At 40.0% G+C, this 22,883-nt stretch overlaps 1 protein-coding gene across 1 annotated transcript in view; it reads left to right on the forward strand.

Moving 5' to 3' along the window:
* Positions 1-733: 733 nt before the first annotated feature.
* Positions 734-22,883, forward strand: part of FAM186A (family with sequence similarity 186 member A) — a 77,624-nt gene continuing 55,474 nt past the window's right edge. The window contains 1 exon segment of the mRNA XM_061206662.1: positions 734-844. Coding sequence (XP_061062645.1) covers positions 734-844 — 111 coding nt within the window.

Below are 22,883 nucleotides of genomic sequence, written 5' to 3' on the forward strand. Positions count from 1 at the left end.
GTACTCTTCTTTCAGTTAGAAAGCAGCCTCTAAGCGTTCCCTTCAATTTCCCAGCCAACTACAGAACGTCAAAGCCTTCTTCAGTCAGGCTTCTTGAAAAAATGAGCCATTAGGCAGTGCAAAGAGTGTGATCTTCATCCAAATACTATCTTCCAAGTTACTACAAGTCTAGGAAAAGTTGAAGGGCAGCTGAGGAAGTTGTAACACAATTATTCCATTACAAGCTTAAACATTCTTAAGCAAAACCTCAGGAGGAGAGAAGAACCAGAAGTTACATTTGATACACTGGATCTTGAATTCTAACACCTAGATTTTAAGCTCATTTAAAGCAGGGCTATACCTTCTATTTCTTTTAGCGTTCCTGTTGTCTATTCTTTCCTTCCCTCCCTCCCCCCTTCACCTGCTACCATCACAGCATATAGAATGCCTAATTCTCTGCATATAGTAAGCACTCTTTAAATGTTTGAGTCAATGATAATGTCACAATGGGTCTATTATGACATCACCCGGACTAAAACACCACGGCTAGTATCAGGGTACACCACAGCCTTTGGTTGCAGGCTTTTCCTGCTCTTCTAGCTTCCTTGTGGACGGCTTTATTAGCATTTGCCTATATTCTGTGAAAAACGAAGAAATAAAAGAAAATCACTCAACTTCCAAAACGTTTATCCAGATGCCAACTGAGATAGACAGTGAATAGGAAGGAGAAAAAGAAGCTTTGGATTTCACCATAATGTACAAAAATGTCCGTGATAGATCAGAGGTCCCTAAGCTTGAGATCCCATTTACGGTACAGGATGTCATCACTAGGATTGAGCAAGCACAGCTCCACAGAGCCAGAGAGGTAGGTAGTAAATGAAAAGTTTATAGATTGCAACTTGCTTTTTAAACTTTCCATGACCAGCTACATTTTTTTTTTTAAGGATTCACTTTATTTTCATGACATTTGACTGTGTTTGAGGTCACATTGATTTCAAATGATGATTTCACCTGACTCTGTGGATAACAAGCTCCAATTCTACATTAATTCCTTTCACTTCCATATCAAAGATAATTAAGCTTTTTAAGAAATAAATCACATGTGTTACTGAGTGATTGTGAGAGAAAAATTAAAATCTATAGCTAATATTGGTATCTAATTTTAGTCAATAGTTTTAATTTGTTCTCTACTGAGCTTTTATCAAATACTTATTAAAAAGAAGAAATGTGATTGAGTTCTAGCTCCTTTTCTTTCTTTCCCCTGAACACTTCATGGAAGAGGGGTTTATTGGCCAAGAGAAATCCAAAGACAATACATCTTCTCTTATGTATTCTTCTAGGAGTTATATACTTTTAGATTTTACATTTAGGTCTATGATCCATTTTGTCTTAATCTTTGTATATGATATCAGATATGGATTGAGGTTCTTTTTTAACAATTATTCTAGCTCTGTTTGTTGAAAAGACTACCCTTTCTCCATTAAATTGCATTTGCACCTTTACTGAAAATCAGTTGATCATATATGTGTGAGTTAATGTAGTCTCTAGTCAGTTCTCTTGATCTATGTGTCTATCTTAATGCCAATACCACAGTGTCTTTTTTTTTTTTTTGGCTGCGTTGGGTCTTTGTTGCTGAGCGCGGGCTTTCTCTAGTTGCTGCGAGCGGGGGCTACTCTTCATTGAGGTGCGCAAGCTTCTCATTGCGGTGGCTTCTCTTGTCACAGAACACGGGCTCTAGGCGTGCAGACTTCAGTAGTTCTGGCTCGCGGGCTCTAGAGTGCAGGCTCAGTAGTTGTGGTACATGGGCTTAGTAACTCAGCGGCACGTGGGATCTTCCTGGACCAGGGCTCGAACCCACGTCCCCTGCATTGGCAGACAGATTCTTAACCACTGTACCACCAGAGAAGTCCCGCAATACCACAGTGTCTTGATTACTGAGGTTTCATAATAATTCTTGAAATCATGTAGTTTTAATTCCTAAACTTTGTTCTTTTTCAATTGTGCCCAACTTCTCTCACATCTTCCTTTTACCTCCTTTTCCTCTTCTTGGGCTTTTCTCTCAAGACTCAAACAGTCATAATCTGAAACCTGTCTTTGGGACTTCCCTGATGGCACAGTGGTTAAGAATCCACCTGCCAATGCAGGGGACATGGGTTTGAGCCTCGGTCCGGGAAGATCCCACATGCCACGGAGCTACTAAGCCCGTGCGCCACAACTACTGAGCCCACATGCCACACCTACTGAAGCCCACACACCTAGAGCCCATGCTCCGCAACACAAGAAGCCACCACAGTGAGAAGCCCGGGCACCTCAACGAAGAGTAGCCCCTGCCCGCTGCAACTAGGGAAAGCCCACGCACAGCAAGACCCAAAGCAGCCAAAAATAAATAATAAATAAATTTATTTAAAAAAATAAAATAAAATAAAAAATAAAAACTGTCTTTATCCACACTGCTTTCTCCCTTTGCTTTTCCATAGGATATTTAGAATCAGTCTGTCAAATACTATTGGGGGAAAAAAAAAAGCCTACTGGTATTTTAACTGGGAATGTATTGAATTTGTAGATCAATTTGGGGAGAATTGAAATCTTAACAATATTGAGTCTCTGACACTTGAATATAGCATATCTCTCCATTTATTTAGGTCTAATTTTTCTCGGAAGTGCTTTGCATATCTTTTGTCAGAATTATCCCCAAGTAGTTCATATTTTTTATACTATTGTAAATAGTATTGTTTCTTAATTTCTATTCTCGATTGTTCACAACTAACAAAGAAATACAATAAATTTTTGTATATCGATCTTGTATACTGAAACCTAATTTATTAATTCTCACAGATATTCTTTGTACAGTCTTTGGATTTTCTACATAGACAATCCTGTCGTATACTAATAGAGGCAGTTTTATTTCCTCCTTTCATATCTCTGTGCACTTAAACTTGGTTCTTTTTTTTTTCAATTTATTTATTTATTTATTTATGGCTGTGTTGGGTCTTCGTTTCTGTGCGAGGGCTTTCTTCTAGTTGCGGCAAGCGGGGGCCACTCTTCATCGCGGTGCGCGGGCCTCTCACTATCGCGGCCTCTCTTGTTGTGGAGCACAGGCTCCAGACGCGCAGGCTCAGTAATTGTGGCTCACGGGCCCAGTTGCTCCGCGGCATATGGGATCCTCCCAGACCAGGGCTCGAACCCGTGTCCCCTGCATTGGCAGGCAGACTCTCAACCACTGCGCCACCAGGGAAGCCCCTAAACTTGGTTCTTGACTCATTGGTTAGGCTAAGACCTCCAATATCAAGTTGAATAAAAGTGATGAGACATCCTTGCTTTGTTCTTGATGTTAGGCTTTCGGGGAAAGCATTCAGTCTTCTACCATTAAGTACGATAGCAGCTGTATATATTTTATGGCTCTTTATCAAGTTGGGGAAATTTCTTCTTTTCCTAGTTTGGTGAGTTTTTAATCAGGAATAGGCATTGGGTTTTATCAAAAGTTTTTACCGCATCTAAGGAGATAATCATGATTTTTTTTTTTCCTATTTGAATCTGGCAATACAGTGAATTACATTGACTTATGAATGTTAAACCAACCTCACACTTTTAGAGTAAACCCCATTTACTCATGATGTAGCATTCTTTTTACTATGTTGTATTCGATTAGCTAAATTTTTGTTAACAATTTTTGTATCTATGATTATAAAGTATGTTGGTGTGTAGTTATTTTTTCTTACAATGACTTTGGTTTTGACATCAGAATAATGGTAGCTTTATAGACTCAGGTAGAATATTCTTTTCAATTTTCTGTAAGAGTTTGTTGAGTATTGGCATTTCCTTTTATATGTTTCGTAGAAACCACCAATGTTGGACTTCCCTGGTGGCGCAGTGGTTAAGAATCCGCCTGCCAATGCAGGGGACACAGGTTCGATCCCTGGTCCAGGAAGATCCCACATGCTGCAGAGCAACTAAGCCTGTGAACCACAACTACTGAGCCTGAGCTCTAGAGCCAGCGAGCCACAACTACTGAGCCCATGTGCCACAACTACTGAAGCCCATGCGCCTAAAGCCCAAGCTCCGTGACAAGAGAAACCACTGCAATGAGAAGCCTGCACACCGCAACGAAGAGTAGCCCCCGCTCAATGCAACTAGAGAAAGCCCGCGTGCAGCAACGAAGACCCAACGCAACCTAATTAATTAATTAATTAATTAAATTTAAAAAAGAAGAAACCACCAATATTTGGGTAGCGTGGGGAAAAATAATCAGTGGAACCATCTAGACTTGGGGTTTAATTTCTGGGAAAGTTTTAAGCTACAAATTCAATGAAAAAAATCATAGAGTTATTCTGGTTATCTATTTCTTCATAAGTGAGCTTTCACAGTTTGTCTTTCAAGGAATTTGTCCATTTCATCTGAGTTGTTGAGTTTATTGACCTAAAGTTATTCATAGTATTATCTCTTTACTATCTGTAGAATCCGTAGTAATGTCACTCTTATTTCTGATATTAGTAATTTGTCCTTCTCTGTCTCTCCTTATCAGTCTGGCTAGAGGTTTACCAATTTTACTGATCTTCTCAAAGAATCAGCTTTTCATTTCACAGATTAACTGCTTTTCTGTTTTCTATTTTACTGATTTCTGCACTGATCTTCATCATTTCATTTACACTATTTGCTTTGGGTATAATTTGTTCTTCTTTTTTTCTAGTTTCTTAAAGTAGAAGCTGAGGTCATTGATTTGATAACTTTTTGTTGTTGTTGTAATAAGTGTTTTGTTCCATATATTCCCCCTCTGCAAATGAAAATGTTGTTTTCATTTTCATTCAGTTTTAAATGTTATAATTTCATTTTTGATTTTTTTCTTTGACCCATGAGTTATTTAGAAGAGTGTTATTTAGTTTCCAAATATTTGGAAACTTTTTTCTCTTCTTTCTTTCTTTTATTTATTTATTTTTGGCTGCACTGGGTCTTCGTTGCTGTGCACGGGCTTTCTCTAGTTGTGGCGAGCGGGGGCTACTCTTTGTTGCACTGTGTGGGCTTCTCATTGCGGTGGCTTCTCTTGTTGCGGAGCATGGGCTCTAGGTGCACGGGTTTCAGTAGTTGTGGCTCACGGGCTCTAGAGCGCAGGCTCAGTAGTTGTGGCACACGGGCTTAGTTGCTCCGTGGCATGTGGGATCTCCCTGGACCAGGGCTCATACCCGTGTCCCCTGCACTGACAGGCAGATTCTTAACCACTGCACCAGCAGGGAAGTCCGTCTCTTATTTATTTCTAGTTCAATTTCTTTGGGGTCAGAGAACTTATTTCATATGATCTGAATCCTAGTAAATTTCTTTTTAAAAAATATTTATTTATTTATTTATTTTTGGCTGCGTTGGGTCTTCGTTGTGTGTGGGCTTTCTCTAGTTGCAGCAAGCAGGGGCTACTCTTGGTTGCGGTGCGCAGGCTTCTCATAGCGGTGGCTTCTTGTTGCAGAGCACGGGCTCTAGGAGCAAGGGCTTCAGTAGTTGTGGCACACGGGCTCAGTAGTTGTGGCTCATGGGCTCTAGAGCGCAAGCTCAGTAGTTGTGGCGCATGGGCTTAGTTGCTCCGCGGCATGTGGGATCTTCCCGGACCAGGGCTTGAACCAGTGTCCCCCTGCATTGGCAGGTGGATTCTTAACCACTGCACCACCAGGGAAGTCCATCTCTTATTTATTTCTAATTCTATTTCTTTGGAGTCAGAGAACTTGTTTGATATGATCTAGATCCTAGTAAATGTCTTAAAATTTGTTTTATGGCTCAGAATATGGTCTATATTGGTAAATGTTACATATGCAATTGAATACAATTTGTGTTCTGTTGTTGAATACTCTGTAAAATAACAATTACATCAAGCTGGTTGATAGTATTTTTCAAGTCTTCTGTTGTTTTTTCTCAGCTTTATCTATCAATTATCAAAAGAGGGATGTAGAAATGTGTGACTGTAACTGTGCCTTTTTCTAGTTCTTCTGACAGTCTATCAAATTTTCTTCATGTACTTTGAATCTCTGCTACTAGATGCCTAAATGTTTAGAATTGTTATGTTCTCTCAATGAATTGGCTACTTTACTGTTATGAAATGACTCTGTTTATCTCTAGTAATATATTTTTCTCTGTAACTTACTTTGTTGTTAATATAGTCACTCTAGCTTTCCTTTGATGAGTGTTACCATACTTTTCCTTTTCTTTCTTTTTTTTTTTTTTGGCTGTGCCACATGGCATGTGGGATCTTAGTTCACTGACCAGGGATCAAACCCATGCCCCCTGCAGTGTTAGTGTGGAGTCTTAACCACTGGACCTCCAGAGAAGTCTTTCTTTTCCTTTTTCTATTCTTTTGGTTTAAACATATTTGGGTTATTATACTTAAAATGGGTTTCTTACAGGAAGCATATAATTGAGTTTCTTTTTTATCCAACCTGACAATTTCTGCCTTTTAATTGGATGTTTAGACCATTTATATTTAATGTAATTATCAATATGGTTAGGTTGAAATTTACTATCTTGCTGTTTGTTTTCTGTTTGTCCCTTTTTTTTTTTTTTTGGTTTCCTTTTATTATTTTTCTGACTTCTTTAGAGTGGATCTATATTATGATTCCACTTTATTTCCTTTACTGGTTTACTAGCTATACTTTTTGCTTTGGGGTTCACAGTGTACATATTTAGCTTACCACCATTTACCTTAACATGGTATTACACCACTTTTGAACACTGTATAAACCTTACAGCAATATTCTACCTTTTTCTCTCTCCTGGCCTATGTGATATTTGTATCATACTTTTTTTTTCATTTTTATTGGAGTATAATTGCTTTACAATGTTGTGTTAGTTTCTACTGTACAGCAAAGTGAATCAGCTATATATATATATATATATCCCCTGTTTTTTGGACTTCCTTCCCATTTAGGTCACCACAGAGCACTGAGTAGAGTTTGCTGTGCTATACAGTAGGTTCTCATTAGTTATCTATTTTATACATAGTATCAATAGTGTATATATGTCAATCCCAATCTCCCAATTCATCCCCTCCCCCTCTTCCCCCCTTGATATCCATAAGTTTGTTCTCCACGTCTGTGTTGTACCATACTTCTACATGTATTATAAACTCAATATTTATTACATTCCAATTATTTTTGTTTGAAACAGGCAATTACCTATTTTTCAATTTTTTATTGTGGTAAAATACACATAACACAAAATTTGTGATTTTAACTATTTTTAATTGTACAATTCATTGGCATTAAGTACATATATAATGTTATATAACCATACCACTATCTATTTTCAGAACTTTTTCATCACCCCAAACAGAAACACTGACCCATTAAACAGTAACTACCCATTCCCCTTTTCCCCCAAACCCTGGCAACAACCATTCATCTTTCTGTCTCTATGAATTTGCCTACTCTAGATACCTTATCTAAGTGAAATCATAAACTATTTGTCCTTTTGTGCCTGGTTTATTTCATTTAGCATATCCTCAGCGTTCATCACTATTGTAGTATCTGTTAGAATTTCCTTTCTTTTAAAGGCTAACTATTATTCCATTGTATGTATATATCACGTTTTGTTTATCCACTCATTCATCATTGGACACGCAAGTTGCTTCCACCTCTCTGCCATTGTGAATAATGCTGCTGTGAACATAGGAGTACAAATATCTGTTTAAGTCCCTGCTGTCAATTCTTTGTATATCCAGGAGTAGAATTGCTGGATCATATGGTAATTTTATTTTTCATTTCTTAAGGAACTGCCATACTGTTTTCCGTATGGCTGCACCATTTTACATCCTTATCAGCAGTGCACAAGGGTTCCAATTTCCTCACACTCTCACCAACACTTGTTATTTTCTAGGTTTTGGCTTTTTTTCTCATAATAGCTATCCTAATGGGTCTGAAGTATCTCATTGTGATTTTGATTTGCATTTCTCAAATGATTAGTGATGTTGAGCATCTTTTCATGTGCTTGCTTGTCATGTGTATAAATTCTTTGGAGAAATGTCTATTCAAGTCTTTTGCCCATTTTGGAACTAGGTTTGTTCTTGTTGAGTTGTAGGAATTCTTTATATATTCTGGATGTTAATTACTTATCAGACATGTGATTTGCAAATATTTTCTCTCATTCTGTGTATTGCCTTTTTACTCTGTTGATAGTTATGCCAGTCAATTTTATGTGTCAACTTGACTGGGCCACAGGGAGCCCAGATATTTAGTCAGATATTCTGGGTATGTCTGTGAAGATGTTTCTGGATGAGATTGACACTTGAATCAGTAGACTGAGTAAAGCAGAATGCCCTTCCTAATGTGGGTGGGTCTTATCCAATTAAAGACCTGAATAGAACAAAAAAAGGCTAAGTAGACGGGAACTCCACCTGTCTGACTGCCTTGGGCTGGGACTTTAGTCTTTTCGGTCTTTAGGCTTGAACTGAAACATCAGCTCTTCTTGGGTCTTGCACCTGCTGGCTTTTAGACTGGAACTATACCTTGGGCTCTCCTGGGTCTCCAGCTTGCCAAGTAGAGATCATGAGACTTCTTAGCCTCCACAATCATGTGAGCTGATTCATTATAAGAGAAAAAAAAAGATATATATATCAACTGAAAAAAAATGCACAACCTAAAAGTTGAGAATTATGTTTTATTTGGTGGACTTGCTGAAAACTTAAGCCCAGGAGACAGCCTCTCAGATAGCTGTGAGGGACTGTTCCAAAGAGGTAAGGGAGGACCAAGGATATATAGGATGTTTTGCATTAAAAAAAAAACAACAACAGGTAGCTGGAACATCAAAAAAGATTATTGTTAATTAAAGAAAACCAGATATTTCAAGTTAATGAATTTTGCACTTCTCTAAATTCATTAACTGGGAAGATGCAAGAGTCTGGGCTCATTGAAATCATTCCTTTGACATGCACCTTAACTACTTAGAGCCAGTATCCTGTTTGTCTCCATCCTTGGCATGATCTGGCAATTAAGATATGCAAAATGTCACCATTGGATACTCCTAATGCACTGCTTATAAGAAGCAAGAATCTGGGTGACTGTGTATATGACACTTTCAAACATTTTTGGCAAATTAACAAATATAATGAGATTGGTTGGTTGCTCCTAATGTCACTAAACAAAGTGGGGAAAGAAAAGGATGAGCTCAGGGAATCAGATTCCCAGCTCAAGTGCCACATAAATGACCTGAAACTTCTATGTGTGCCTTGAAGGAGACCCTTAATCTCCTGTAGATCCAGGCTAAGACTGATGAAAATTAAACCAAGAATCTCATTCTCTGACTAGCTGAATTACAAGTTGAGCTCCCAGCCTCACTGGGTGGCTAATGTTAAAGTGAGGGCATGGGCTTCCCTGGTGGCGCAGTGGTTGAGAATCTGCCTGCCGATGCAGGGGACAAGGGTTCAAGCCCTGGTCTGGGAAGATCCCACATGCCGCGGAGCAACTAGGCCCGTGAGCCACAACTACTGAGCCTGCGCGTCTGGAGCCTGTGCTCCGCAACAAGAGATGCCGCGATAGTGAGAGGTCCGCGCACCGCGATGAAGAGTGGCCCCCGCTTGCTGCAACTAGAGGAAGCCCTCGCACAGAAACGAAGACCCAACACAGCCAAAATTAAATAAATAATTTTTTTTTAAAAAGCAAGTAATAATAACTCTATTAAAAAAATAATAATAAATAAATAAAGTGAGGGCATTGGGACTTCCCTGGTGACGCAGTGGTTAAGAATCCTCCTGCCAATGCAGGGGACATGGGTTTGAGCCCTGGTCCAGGAAGATCCCACATGCCGCGGAGCAACAAAGCCTGTGTGCCACAACTACTGAGCCCGCGTGCCACAACTACTGAAGCCCGCGTGCCTAGAGCCCATGCTCTGCAACAAGAGAAGCCACTGCAATGAGAAGCCCGCACACAGCAACGAAGACCCAATGCAGCGAAATATAAATAAATAAATTTATAAAGTATGGGCATTGAAAAGGAATGGGATCCTGAAAGTTGGAATGGGGATGTATGGAAAGACTGTGTTAAAGCTTGGGATGTTGAAAGCTCTAAATTCTGATGAGTGTTCTTTGCCAGGGGAGCAGTCTCTTCACCCAACATCAGTGGGAATGGCCACTCCACCCCTGTCTGAGAGTATTAACCCTGCATTGCCTGAGGAAACTGTAATGACCTCTCCTGAGGCAGTTGTCATGCAAGACAAGGCTGAGTTTCCTCAGGAACCACTCCCACAGCATTTCTTTGTTTCTAGATCTATAACTAGATTCAAATCCCAGTAGGCCACTAAAGGTGAGGTACAAAGAGTGACCCATGAAGAGGTGCACTACACTCCAAAAGAACTACTTGAGTTTTCTAATTTTTATAGGCAAAAATCCAGGGAATATGTGTGGGAATGGATGTTAAAGGTGTGGGATAATGGTGGAAGGAACAAAAAGTTGGATCAGGCCAACTGATGTAGACTCACTAAGCTGAGATTCAGTATTTAACATTTCAGCTTGGGAAATTAGAAAAGGTTCTAACAGTTTGGTTGGTTGACTGAAACATGGACCAAAAGGTTACTCACAGTGAATAAGTTAGACATGCCAGACTTGTCTAATGTAGGGGAAAGAATTAAAAGCTTAGAGAGATTGGAATGTTAAAGTGGATTTGTCACTTAAGATCTGCTCATCCAACCTGGGAGAGTCCAGAAGACATACCTTTCATCATGACTGTGAGAAACAGATTTAAGAGAGGAGCCTTGGCATCCTTGGAGAACTCTGTGATCACTCTTCTCTGTACCACTGTAAGGTAGACCAGACCTTACAGTGAAATTGGGAAATCTAAAAACAATGGGAGTAATTGGATCCTGAGATGGCAAGGACCAAGTGGTGGCAGTCAATCATCAAAGGCCAGGTGCGCATGGTTACCATAATGGACAGCAGAGTCAAAGCATCAATCAGAATAGTCTGACTTATGAAGAACTATGGCATTGCCTAGTCGATCGCGGTATTCCTACTACAAGTAAAATAGTTAGGAATCTACTAAATTCTTACCTGATCTGTATAAGTGGAAAATTTCTAGGTCAAGTGGACAAAAGTCTAACCTGAATCATAACAACAGAGAGTCATGGCCCCTCAATCAATTCCCAGACTTAAGCCAGTTTATAGACCCAGAACCCCTTAAATGAAGGGGAGGTTGGGTTTCCTTGCAGAAGGACACTGTCAAAATTTTATACTATTAATCCTTCTCCAAGCCTTCTCTGAAGAGAACTGGCCTTTTACCAGGATAACTGTGCATTGGAGAAAAGGAAATAACCAGACCTTTTGGGGACTACTGGACACTGACTCTGAACTGACACTAATTCTAGGAGATCCAAAGTGTAATCTGTGGTCTACCAGTCAGAGTAGGGACTTACAGAAGTCATGTGATTAATAGAGTTTTAGCTCAGGTCCATATCACAGTGGGCCCACTGGGTCCCTGAACCCATCCTGTGGTTATTTTGCCAATTCTGGAATACATAAAAGGAAAAGACATACTCAGCAGCTGGCAGAATCCCCACACTAGTTCCCTGACCTGTGGAGTGAGGGCTATTGTGGTGGGAAATGCCAAGTGGAAGCCACTAGAGCTGCCTTTACCTAGGAAAGTGGTAAACCAAAAACAATACTGCATTTCTAGAGGAATTGCAGAAATAAATGCCACCATCAGGGAAAGATGCAGGAGTGGTAATTCCCACCATATCCTCATTCAACTTGCCTATCTGGCCTGTGCAGAAGAGAGATGCACCTTTGAGAATGACACTGGATTATTGTAAAATTAATCAGGTGGTGACTCCAATTGCAGCCGATGTACCAGATGTGGTTTCATTGCTTGAGCAAATTATCACACACTCTGGTACCTGGTATGCAGCTACTGATCTGGCAAATGGCTTTTCTCTATACCTGTCAATATGGACCACTAGACGCAATTTTCTTTCAGCGGGCAAGGCGAGCAATACACTTTTACTGGTCTACCTCAGGACATATCAACTCTCCAGTTTGGTAGAATTCACCAGTGAAGCCACCTGGTCTAGGGCTTTTCTTTGCTGGGAGGTTTTTTATTACTGGTTTGTTCTCTGTTCTAGTTATGTGTCTATTCAGATTTTATATTTCTTTGTTATTCAGTTTTCATATGTTGTGTGTTTCCAGGAATTTTCCCATTTCATCTAGGTTAACAATTTGGTGGCATGCAATCGTTCATAGTACCCTCTTATAATCCTACTATTTCTTTAAAAAATTTTTAAATTGAAGTATAGTTGATGTACAGTATTTTACGTTATGGGTGTACCATATAGTGATTCACAATTTTTCTCCCACCCACCCATCTATCCACCCATCCATCCACCCACCCACTCATTTATCTACCCATCCACCACTGATCCACCCATCCATTCACCCACCCATTCTGTGATTCACAATTTTTAAAGGTTATACTCCATTTATAGTTATTATAAAATATTGACTATATTCCCTGTGTTGTACAATATATCCTTGTAGCTTCTTTTATACCTAATAGTTTGTATCTCTTGTCCCCCTACTGCTATATTGCCCCTCCCCCTTCCCTCTCCCCACGGGTAACCACTAGTTTGCTTTCTATATCTGTGAATCTGCTTCTTTTTTGTTATATTCACTAGTTTGTTGTATTTTTTACATTCCAGATATAAGTGATATCGTATGGTATTTGTTTTTCTCTGTCTGACTTATTTCACTAAGCATAATACCCTCTAGGTCCATCCATGTTGCTGCAAATGGCAAAATTTCATTCTTTTTTATGGCTAAGTAGTATTCCATTGTGTGTGTATGTGTGTGTGTGTACATTTTCTTTTTTTTTTTTTTTTGGCCACACCACGTGGCATGTGGGATCTTAGTTCCCTGACCAGGGATCGAACCCACACCCCCTGTAGTGGAAGCACAGAATCTTAACTACTGGACTACCAGGGAAGTCCCTATGTACATCTTCTTTATCCATTCATCTTTATCCATTCATCTGTTGATGGATGCTTAGATTGTGTCCATCTCTTGGCTATTGTAAATAATGCTGCTATGAACATTGGGGTGCATGTATCTTTTCGAATTTGTGTTTTTGTTAATCCTGTTTATTTCTGTAGAATCAGTAGTAATGTCCCCACATTGATTTCTGATTTAAGTAATTTGAGTAATCTCCTTTTTTGTCAGTCTAATTAAAGGTTTGTCAATTTTGTTGATTTAGGGGGAAGAGTCAACTTTTTGTTTCATTGATTTTCTGTATTGATTCTCTAAACTCATTTATTTATTTATTTATTTATTGGGGACTATGCCATGGGGCATGTGGGATCTTAGTCCCCTAACCAGGGATTGATCCCGTGCTCCCTGCAGTGGAAGCTTGGAGTCTTAACCACTGGACCACCAGGGAAGTCCCTATACTCTTTTTTTTTTTTACGTCTGCTCTAATTTTTCTAATCCTTCTTTCTGCTAGCTTTGGGTTTAGTTTTTCTTTCTCTAGTTCATTCAAGGTATAAAGTTAGGTTGTTGACTTGAGACCTTCTTTTTTTCATGTTTATCCCTATAAATTTCCCTCTTAGCACTGCTTTTGCTACATCCCATAAGTTTTTTTTTTTTTTTTTTTGGCTGCATTGGGTCTTCGTTGCTGTGCGGGGGCTTTCTCTAGTTGTGGTGAGTGGTTCACAGGCTTCTCATTGCAGTGGCTTCTCTTGTTGCAGAGCACGGGCTCTAGGCGCATGGGCTTCAGTAGTTGCGGCGCATGGGCTCAGTAGTTGCAGCATGTGGGCCTTAGAGCACGCGGGCTTCAGTAGTTGCAGTGCATGGGCTCAGTAGTTGCAGCATGCGGGCCTTAGAGCACACGGGCTTCAGTAGTTGCAGCACACAGGCTCAGTAGTTGTGGCACACAGGCTTAGTGGCTCCGCAGCATGTAGGATCGTCCCAGACCAGGGATCGAACCTGTGTCCCCTGCATTGGCAGGCGGATTCTTAACCACTGCACCACCATGGAAGTCCCCCCATATGTTTTTTTTTTAATTAATTAATTTATTTATTTATTTTTCATTGCATTGGGTCTTTGTTGCTGCACAAGGGCTTTCTCTAGTTGTGACGAGCAGGAGCTACCCTTCATTGTGGTGCATAGGCTTCTCACTGTGGTGGCTTCTCTTGTTGCAGAGCTTGGGCTATAGGCGCGCAGGCTTCAGTAGTTGTGGCTCACGGGCTCTAGAGCTCAGGCTCAGTAGTTGTGGTGCATGGGCTTAGTTGCTCCGCAGCATGTGGGATCGTCCCAGACCAGGGGAAGAACCTGTGTCCCCTGTGTCCCCTGCATTGGCAGAAGGATTCTTAAACACTGCACCACCAGGGAAGCCCTCCCCCCATAAGTTTTTGTATGTTGTGATTTCATTTTCATCTCTAAGTATTTTTTAATTTCCCTTGTAATCTCATCTTTGACTCACTTGTTTAAGAATGTGTTAATTTCCATATATTTGTGAATTTTCCAGTTTTCATTCTGTGGTTGATTTATAAATTCATCTCACTGTGGTTGGAAAAGATACTTTGTATAATATATTTTTAAATACATTGAGGTTTATTTTGTGGCCTATCCTGGAGAATGGTCTATCCTGGAGAATGTCCCACATGCAATTGAAAAAGTTGTGTATTCTGGGTTTTTTTGTTTGTTTTTGGCCACATGGTAAGGCATGTGAGCTCTTAGTTCCCTGACCAGGGATCAAACCCATGTCCCCAGCATTGGGAGTGTGGAGTCTTAACCACTAGACCACCAGGGAAGTCCCTTTTCTTGTATTCTGTTATTTGATGGAGTATTCTGTATACATCTGTTATATCTAGATGGTTTATTGGTTGTTCAAGTCCTCCATTTCCTAATTTATCTCTGTTTAGTTGTTCTGTCCATTACTGAAAGTGAAATCTCCCCTTATTGCTGTAGAACTATCTATTTCTCCCTTCAAGTCCGTTAATTTTTGTTTCTTATATTTGGAGGGTATGTTATTAGGTGCATACATTTTTATAATTGTTATATCTTCTTCCTCTATTGAACCTTTTTATTACAGTCTCTTGTAATCTTTTAAAAAATTTAAAGTCTGTTTTGGGGGCGGAGTCAAGATGGCAGAGTAGAAGGACATGGAGTTCGCATCTCCTCACAACTAGGGCACCTACTAAGTGCTGGTGGGGACTTCAGATACCTAAGGGGATGGGAGGAATCCCCACGTGACCAGGTAGGATGTGGGAGGAAGGGGGGAAAGAAAAGTGCAGGTGGGGGCTGTTACAGAGGAAGAAACAGAGAGAAGTTAGAGTTTCACAGAGACCAGAGTGAGTCATTCTCCCAGTCACTGCTTGGACATTTACCCAGAAAACAAACTTAAAGACAAGTGAGAGAGGAACAAAGATGGCAGAGTAGAAGGACGTGCTCTCATTCCCTCTTGCGAGAACACCAGAATCACAACTAGCTGCTGGACAATCATCGACAGGAAGACACTGGAACTCACCAAAAAAGATACCCCACATCCAAAGACAAAGGAGAAGCCACAATGAGACAGTAGGAGGGGCACAATCACAGTAAAATCAAATCCCATAACTGCTGGGTGGGTGACTCACAGACTGGAGAACACTTCTACCGCAGAAGTCCACCCACTGGAGTGAAGGTTCTGAGCCCCACATCAGGCTTCCCAACTTGGGGGTCTGGCAACGGGAGGAGGAATTTGTAGAGAATCAGACTTTGAAGCCTAGTGGGAATTAATTGATTGCAGGACTGCGACAGGACTGGGGGAAACATAGACTCCACTCTTGGAGGGCACACACAAAGTAGTGTGTGCATCGGGACCCAGGGGAAGGAGCAGTGATCCCAGGGGAGACTGAACCAGACCTACCTGCTAGTGTTGGAGGGTCTCCTGCAGAGGCGGAGGGGGGGGGGCTGTGGCTCACCGTGGGGACAAGGACACTGACAGCAGAAGTTCTGGGAAGTACTCCTTGGCGTGAGCCCTCCCAGAGTCTGTCATGAGCCCTCCCAGAGTCTGTCATTAGCCCAACCAAAGAGCCCAGGTAGGCTCCAGTGTTGGGTTGCCTCAGGCCAAACAACCAACAGGGAGGGAACCCAGCCCCACCCATCAACAGTCAAGTGGATTAAAGTTTTACTAAGCTCTACCCACCAGAGCAACAGTCAGCTCTACCCACCAACAGTCCCTCCCATCAAGCCTCTTAGATAGCCTCATCCACCAGAGGGCAGAGAGCAGAAGCAAGAAGAAATACAATCCTGCAGCCTGTGGAACGAAAACCACATTCACAGAAAGATAGACAAGATGAAAAGGCAGAGGGCTATATACCAGATGAAGGAACAAGATAAAACTCCAGAAAACCAACTAAATAAAGTGGAGATAGGCAACCTTCCAGAAAAAGAATTCAGAATAATGATAGTGAAGATGATCCAGGACCTCGGAATAAGAATGGAGACAAAGATCGAGAAGATGCAAGAAATGTTTAACAAAGACCTAGAAGAATTAAAGAACAAACAAACAGAGATGAACAATACAATAACTGAAATGAAAACTACACTAGAAGGAATCAATAGCAGAATAACTGAGGCAGAAGAACGGATAAGTGACCTGGAAGACAGAATGGTGGAATTCACTGCTGCGGAACAGACTAAAGAAAAAAGAATGAAAAGAAATGAAGACAGCCTAAGAGACCTCTGGGACAACATTAAACGCAACAACATTCGCATTATAGGGGTCCCAGAAGGAGAAGAGAGAGAGAAAGGACCAGAGAAAATATTTGAAGAGATTATAGTCGAAAACTTCCCTAACATGGGAAAGGAAGTAGCCACCCAAGTCCAGGAAGCGCAGCAGGTCCCATACAGGATAAACCCAAGGAGAAACATGCCGAGACACATAGTAATCAAATTAGCAAAAATTAAAGACAAAGAAAAATTATTGAAAGCAGCAAGGGAAAAACAACAAATAACATACAAGGGAACGCCCATAAGGTTAACAGCTGATTTCTCAGCAGAAACTCTACAAGCCAGAAGGGAGTGGCATGATATACTTAAAGTGATGAAAGGGAAGAACCTACAACCAAGATTACTCTACCTGGCAAGGATCTCATTCAGATTCGATGGAGAAATCAAAAGCTTTACAGACAAGCAAAAGCTAAGAGAATTCAGCACCACCAAACCAGCTCTACAACAAATGCTAAAGGAACTTCTCTAAGTGGGAAACACAAGAGAAGAAGGATCTACAAAAACAAACCCAAAACAATTAAGAAAATGGTCATAGGAACATACATATCGATAATTACCTTAAATGTGAATGGCTTAAATGCTCCAACCAAAAGACACAGGCTTGCTTAATGGATATGAAAACAAGACCCACATATATGCTGTCTACAAGAGACCCACTTCAGACCTAGGACACATACAGACTGAAAGTGAGGGGATGGAAAAAGATAATCCATGTAAAAGGAAATCAAAAGAAAGCTGGAGTAGCAATACTCATATCAGATAAAATAGACTTTAAGATAAAGACTGTTACAAGAGATAAGGAAGGACACTACATAATGATCAAGGGATCAATCCAAGAAGAAGACACAACAATTATAAATATATATGCACCCAACATAGGAGCACCTCAATACATAAGGCAACTGCTAACAGCTATAAAAGAGGAAATCGACAGTAACACAATAATAGTGGGGGACTTTAACACCTCACTTACACCAATGGACAGATCATCCAAAATGAAAATAAACAAGGAAACAGAAGCTTTAAATGACACAATAGACCATATAGATTTATTTGATATTTATAGGACATTCCATCAAAAAACAGCAGATTACACTTCTCGAGTGCACACAGAACATTCTCCAGGATAGATCACATCTTGGGTCACAAATCAAGCCTCAGTAAATTTAAGAAAACTGAAATCATATCAAGCATCTTTTCTGACCACAACGCTATGAGATTAGAAATGAATTACAGGGAAAAAAACGTAAAAAACACAAACACATGGGGGCTAAACAATACGTTACTAAATAACCAAGAGATCACTGAAGAAATCAAAGAGGAAATCAAAAACTACCTAGAGGCAAATGACAATGAAAACACGATGATCCAAAACCTATGGGATGCAGCAAAAGCAGTTCTAAGAGGGAAGTTTATAGCTATACAAGCCTACCTCAAGAAACAAGAAAAATCTCAAATAGACAATCTAACCTTACACCTAAAGGAACTAGAGAAAGAAGAACAAACAAAACCCAAAGTTAGCAGATGGAAAGAAATCATAAAGATCAGAGCAGAAATAAATGAAATAGAAACAAAGAAAACAATAGCACAGATCAATAAAACTAAAAGCTGGTTCTTTGAGAAGATAAACCAAATTGATAAACCATTAGCCAGACTCATCAAGAAAAAGAGGGAGAGGACTCTAATCAATAAAATTAAAAATGAAACAGGAGAAGTTACAACAGACACTGCAGAAATACAAAGCATCCTAAGAGACTACTACAAGCAACTCTATGCCAATAAAATGGACAACTTGGAAGAAATGGAAAAATTCTTAGAAAGGTATAACCTTCCAAGACTGAACCAGAAAGAAATAGAAAATATGAACAGACCAATCACAAGTAATGAAATTGAAACTGTGATTAGAAATCTTCCAACAAACAAAAGTCCAGGACCAGATGGCTTCACAGGTGAATTCTATCAAACATTTAGAGAAGAGCTAACAGCCATCCTTCTGAAACTCTTCCAAAAAATTGTAGAGGAAGGAACACTCCAAAACTCATTCTATGAGGCCACCATCACCCTGATACCAAAACCAGACAAAAATACTACAAAAAAGAAAATTACAGACCAATATCACTGATGAATATAGATGCAAAAATCCTCAACAAAATACTAGCAAACAGAATCCAACAACACATTAAAAGGATCATATACCATGATCAAGTGGGATTCATCCCAGGGATCTAAGGATTCTTCAATATACACAAATCAATCAATGTGATACACCATGTTAACAAACTGAAGAATAAAAACCATATGATCATCTCAATAGATGCAGAAAAAGCTTTTGACAAAATTCAACACCCATTTATAATAAAAACTCTCCAGAAAGTGGGCATAGAGGGAACCTACCTCAACATAATAAAGGCCATATACGACAAACCCACAGCAAACATCATTCTCAATGGTGAAAAACTGAAAGCATTTCCTCTAAGATCAGGAACGAGACAAGGATGCCCATTCTCACCACTATTATTCAACATAGTTTTGGAAGTCCCAACCATGGTAATCAGAGAAGAAAAAGAAATAAAAGGAATACAAATTGGAAAAGAAGTAAAACTGTCACTGTTTGCAGATGACATGATACTATACATAGAGAATCCTAAAACTGCCACCAGAAAACTGCTAGAGCTAATCAATGAATTTGGTAAAGTTGCAGGATACAAAATTAATGCACAGAAATCTCTTGCCTTCCTATACACTAATGATGAAAAATCTGAAAGAATAATTATGGAAACACTCCCATTTACCATTGCAACAAAAAGAATAAAATACCTAGGAATAAACCTACCTAGGGAAACAAAAGACCTGTATGCAGAAAACTATAAGACACTGATGAAAGAAATTAAAAATGATACCAACAGATGGAGAGATAGATCATGTTCTTGGATTGGGAGAATCAATATTGTGAAAATGACTATACTTCCCAAAGCAATCTACAGATTCAATGCAATCCCTATCAAATTACCAATGGCATTTTTTACAGAACTAGAACAAATTATCTTAAAATTTGTATGGAGACACTAAAGACCCTGAATAGCCAAAGCAGTCTTGAGGGAAAAAAACGGAGCTGGAGGAATCAGACTCCCTGACTTCAGACTGTACTACAAAGCTACAGTAATCAAGACAACATGGTACTGGCACAAAAACAGAAATATAGATCAATGGAACAAGATAGAAAGCCCAGAGATAAACCCACGCACCTATGGTCAACTAATCTATGACAAAGGAGGCAAAGATATACAATGGATAAAAGACAATCTCTTCAATAAGTGGTGCTGGGAAAACTGGACAGCTACATGTAAAAGAATGAAATTAGAACACTCCCTAACACCATACACAAAAATAAACTCAAAATGGATTCAAGACCTAAATGTAAGACCGGACAGTATAAAACGCTTAGAGGAAAACATAGGAAGAACACTCTTTGACATAAATCACAGCAAGATCTTTTCTGATCCACCTCGTAGAGTAATGGAAATAAAAACAAAAATAAACAAATGGGACCTAATGAAACTTCAAAGCTTTTGCACAGCAAAGGAAACCATAAACAAGACGAAAAGACAACCCTCAAAATGGGAGAAAGTGTTCGCAAATGAATCAACGGACAAAGGATTAATCTCCAAAATATATAAACAGCTCATGCAGCTCAATATTAAAGAAACAAACAACCCAATCCAAAAATGGGCAGAAGAACTAAATAGACATTTCTCCAACGAAGACATACAGATGGCCCAGAATCACATGAAAAGCTGGTCAACATCACTAATTATCAGAGAAATGCAAATCAAAACTACAATGAGGTATCACCCCACACCAGTTAGAATGGGCATCATCAAAAAATCTACAAACAATAAATGCTGGAGAGGGTGTGGAGAAAAGGGAACCCTCTTGCACTCTTGGTGGGAATGTAAATTGATACAGCCACTATGGAGAACAGTATGGAGGTTCCTTAAAAAACTAAAAATAGAATTACCATATGATCCAGCAATCCCACTACTGGGCATATACCCAGAGAAAACCATAATTCAAAAAGACACATTCACCCCAATGTTCATTGCAGCACTATTTACAATAGCCAGGTCATGGAAGCAACCTAAATGCCCATCAACAGACGAATGGATAAAGAAGATGTGGCATATATATACAATGGAATATTACTCAGCCATAAAAAGGAACAAAATTGGGTCATTTGTAGAGACGTGGATGGACCTAGACTGTCATACAGAGTGAAGTAAGTCAGAAAAAGAAAAACAAATATCGTATATTAATGCATATATGTGGAATCTAGAAAAATGGTACAGATGAACCGGTTTGCAAGGCAGAAATAGAGACAGATGTAGAGAACAAACGTACAGACACCAAAGGGGGAAAGTGGGGGGTGGTGGGGATGGTGGTGTGCTGAATTGGGCGATTGGGATTGACATGTATACACTGATATGTATAAAATTGATGACTAATAAGAACCTGCAGTATAAACAAACAAACAAACAAACAAAAAACAACTAATACTAAACTTTCTTTGGGTTATTTGTATGGAAATATGTTAATATAAATGTTTCAGACATTACATGAAATTTCTAAAAATCTTATATGTTCTGGTATAATGTTATAAGTCATAATTCTAGTTATTACTTTAAAATATATATCTCAGAAATAACTAAATTTCCTTGTCAATTGCATTATTATGAACTTTCATCAAACCTTTAACCATGGTCATTTTTAAGTCTTTTGTCATTTACAGACAGTTCTGGGTGTACTCTGATACTTTTGCAAAAATGTTCCTATAAAAGGGTTTCATCTTCAAGGAATTCATGGAAAAGACTCTGACAAATACAGGTTTCTGGTAACTGACTATACTGCTGAACTGAATGAATAAGCATTTTCAGAACTCTAATGGAAAATTGATGAATTCATAAAAGTGCTAACAAAAGATCAAGATGAAAAAAAATTAATTACATGGGACTGAGTGAACTGATGAGGATGATTATAATATTTGTGACTTTCTGTTTGAATAAAAAAAAAAATCCCACAAGGACTCAGAGGCAAAAAATATACAAATCAATTTTCACTGCAAAGTAAAGGAGCTGTTACAGTGGAGGATTACTGGACTGAATGTCAATATTATGACATAGTATGAGTGTGCTTCGTGTTTGGTAGTTGCAATCATTGTTGCTTTTGTTGTGGTCATCCATTTACAATGCTTGGTGTCAGTTTATTTAACTCTCGTAAAAATAAAATACAGTGTGTGTGAAAAAAAAATTAAAAAGCAGAGGTGGGATGGGACCAGCACCCCTGAGGGGGGATGGGGGAGGGGAAATGTTCCCATGCTCAGAGGTGCCCACTCATGGAGATGGGACAGTGGGGACGAAGAGGGACCTTCAGGGGATTGGGGGATCGGGGGGGAACACTTCTCCCCCGCCTGCTCAGGCCCCAGCAAGCCTGCTGGGGTCCCGGGCCTGAACCCCCACCCACCTGAGGCCCCCTCCAGCTGTGCTGGTCCTGGGCCTGAGCTCCCCCCCAAGCCTCTTCTGAGTGCGTGGGTCCTGGGCCTCAGCTCTGCCCCAGCTGGGGCCTCCTTTGGCTGCTTGGGTCCTGGTAGACCTGAGTACCGCCCCCAACAAGGCCTCCGTGGGTTGTGCGGGTCCCAGCGGCCCGAGCACAGCCCCCACACAAAGCCTCCATGGGCTACACAGGTCCTGACAGACCGTGCACTGTCCCAACAAAGCCTCTTCCAGACGAGGGGGTCCCAGGCCTGAGCCCCACCCCCACCAAAGCCTCCTCTGGCCACATGCGTACAGGCAGCCCGAGTGCCGCCCCTGACAGGGCCTCCTCTGGCTGCGCCAGCCCCTGTGGGAGAGGAACACATACAGAGGTGGGGCTGACACAGTGGGTCCAGAGACCTACCTAGAGGTCTTGGAGGCCTACTGGGGAGGTGGGAGTAGGCTGTAGCTCACCATCAGGGCAAGGACACTGACAGAGGAGGCACCAGGGAATTTTTATTGTTTTATTTTTTAAAATTTTTTATCTTATTTTTTTATCTTTTATTTTTATTTAAAAAATTTTTTTTATTTTCTTTATTTTATTTTTAATTTTTTTTTGCTGTTGTGGTTCTGCTTTGTTTTGTGGTTGTTTCATTTTT

This window comes from Eubalaena glacialis, chromosome 11, assembly GCF_028564815.1.
Source record: "Eubalaena glacialis isolate mEubGla1 chromosome 11, mEubGla1.1.hap2.+ XY, whole genome shotgun sequence".
Taxonomy (NCBI): domain Eukaryota; kingdom Metazoa; phylum Chordata; class Mammalia; order Artiodactyla; family Balaenidae; genus Eubalaena; species Eubalaena glacialis.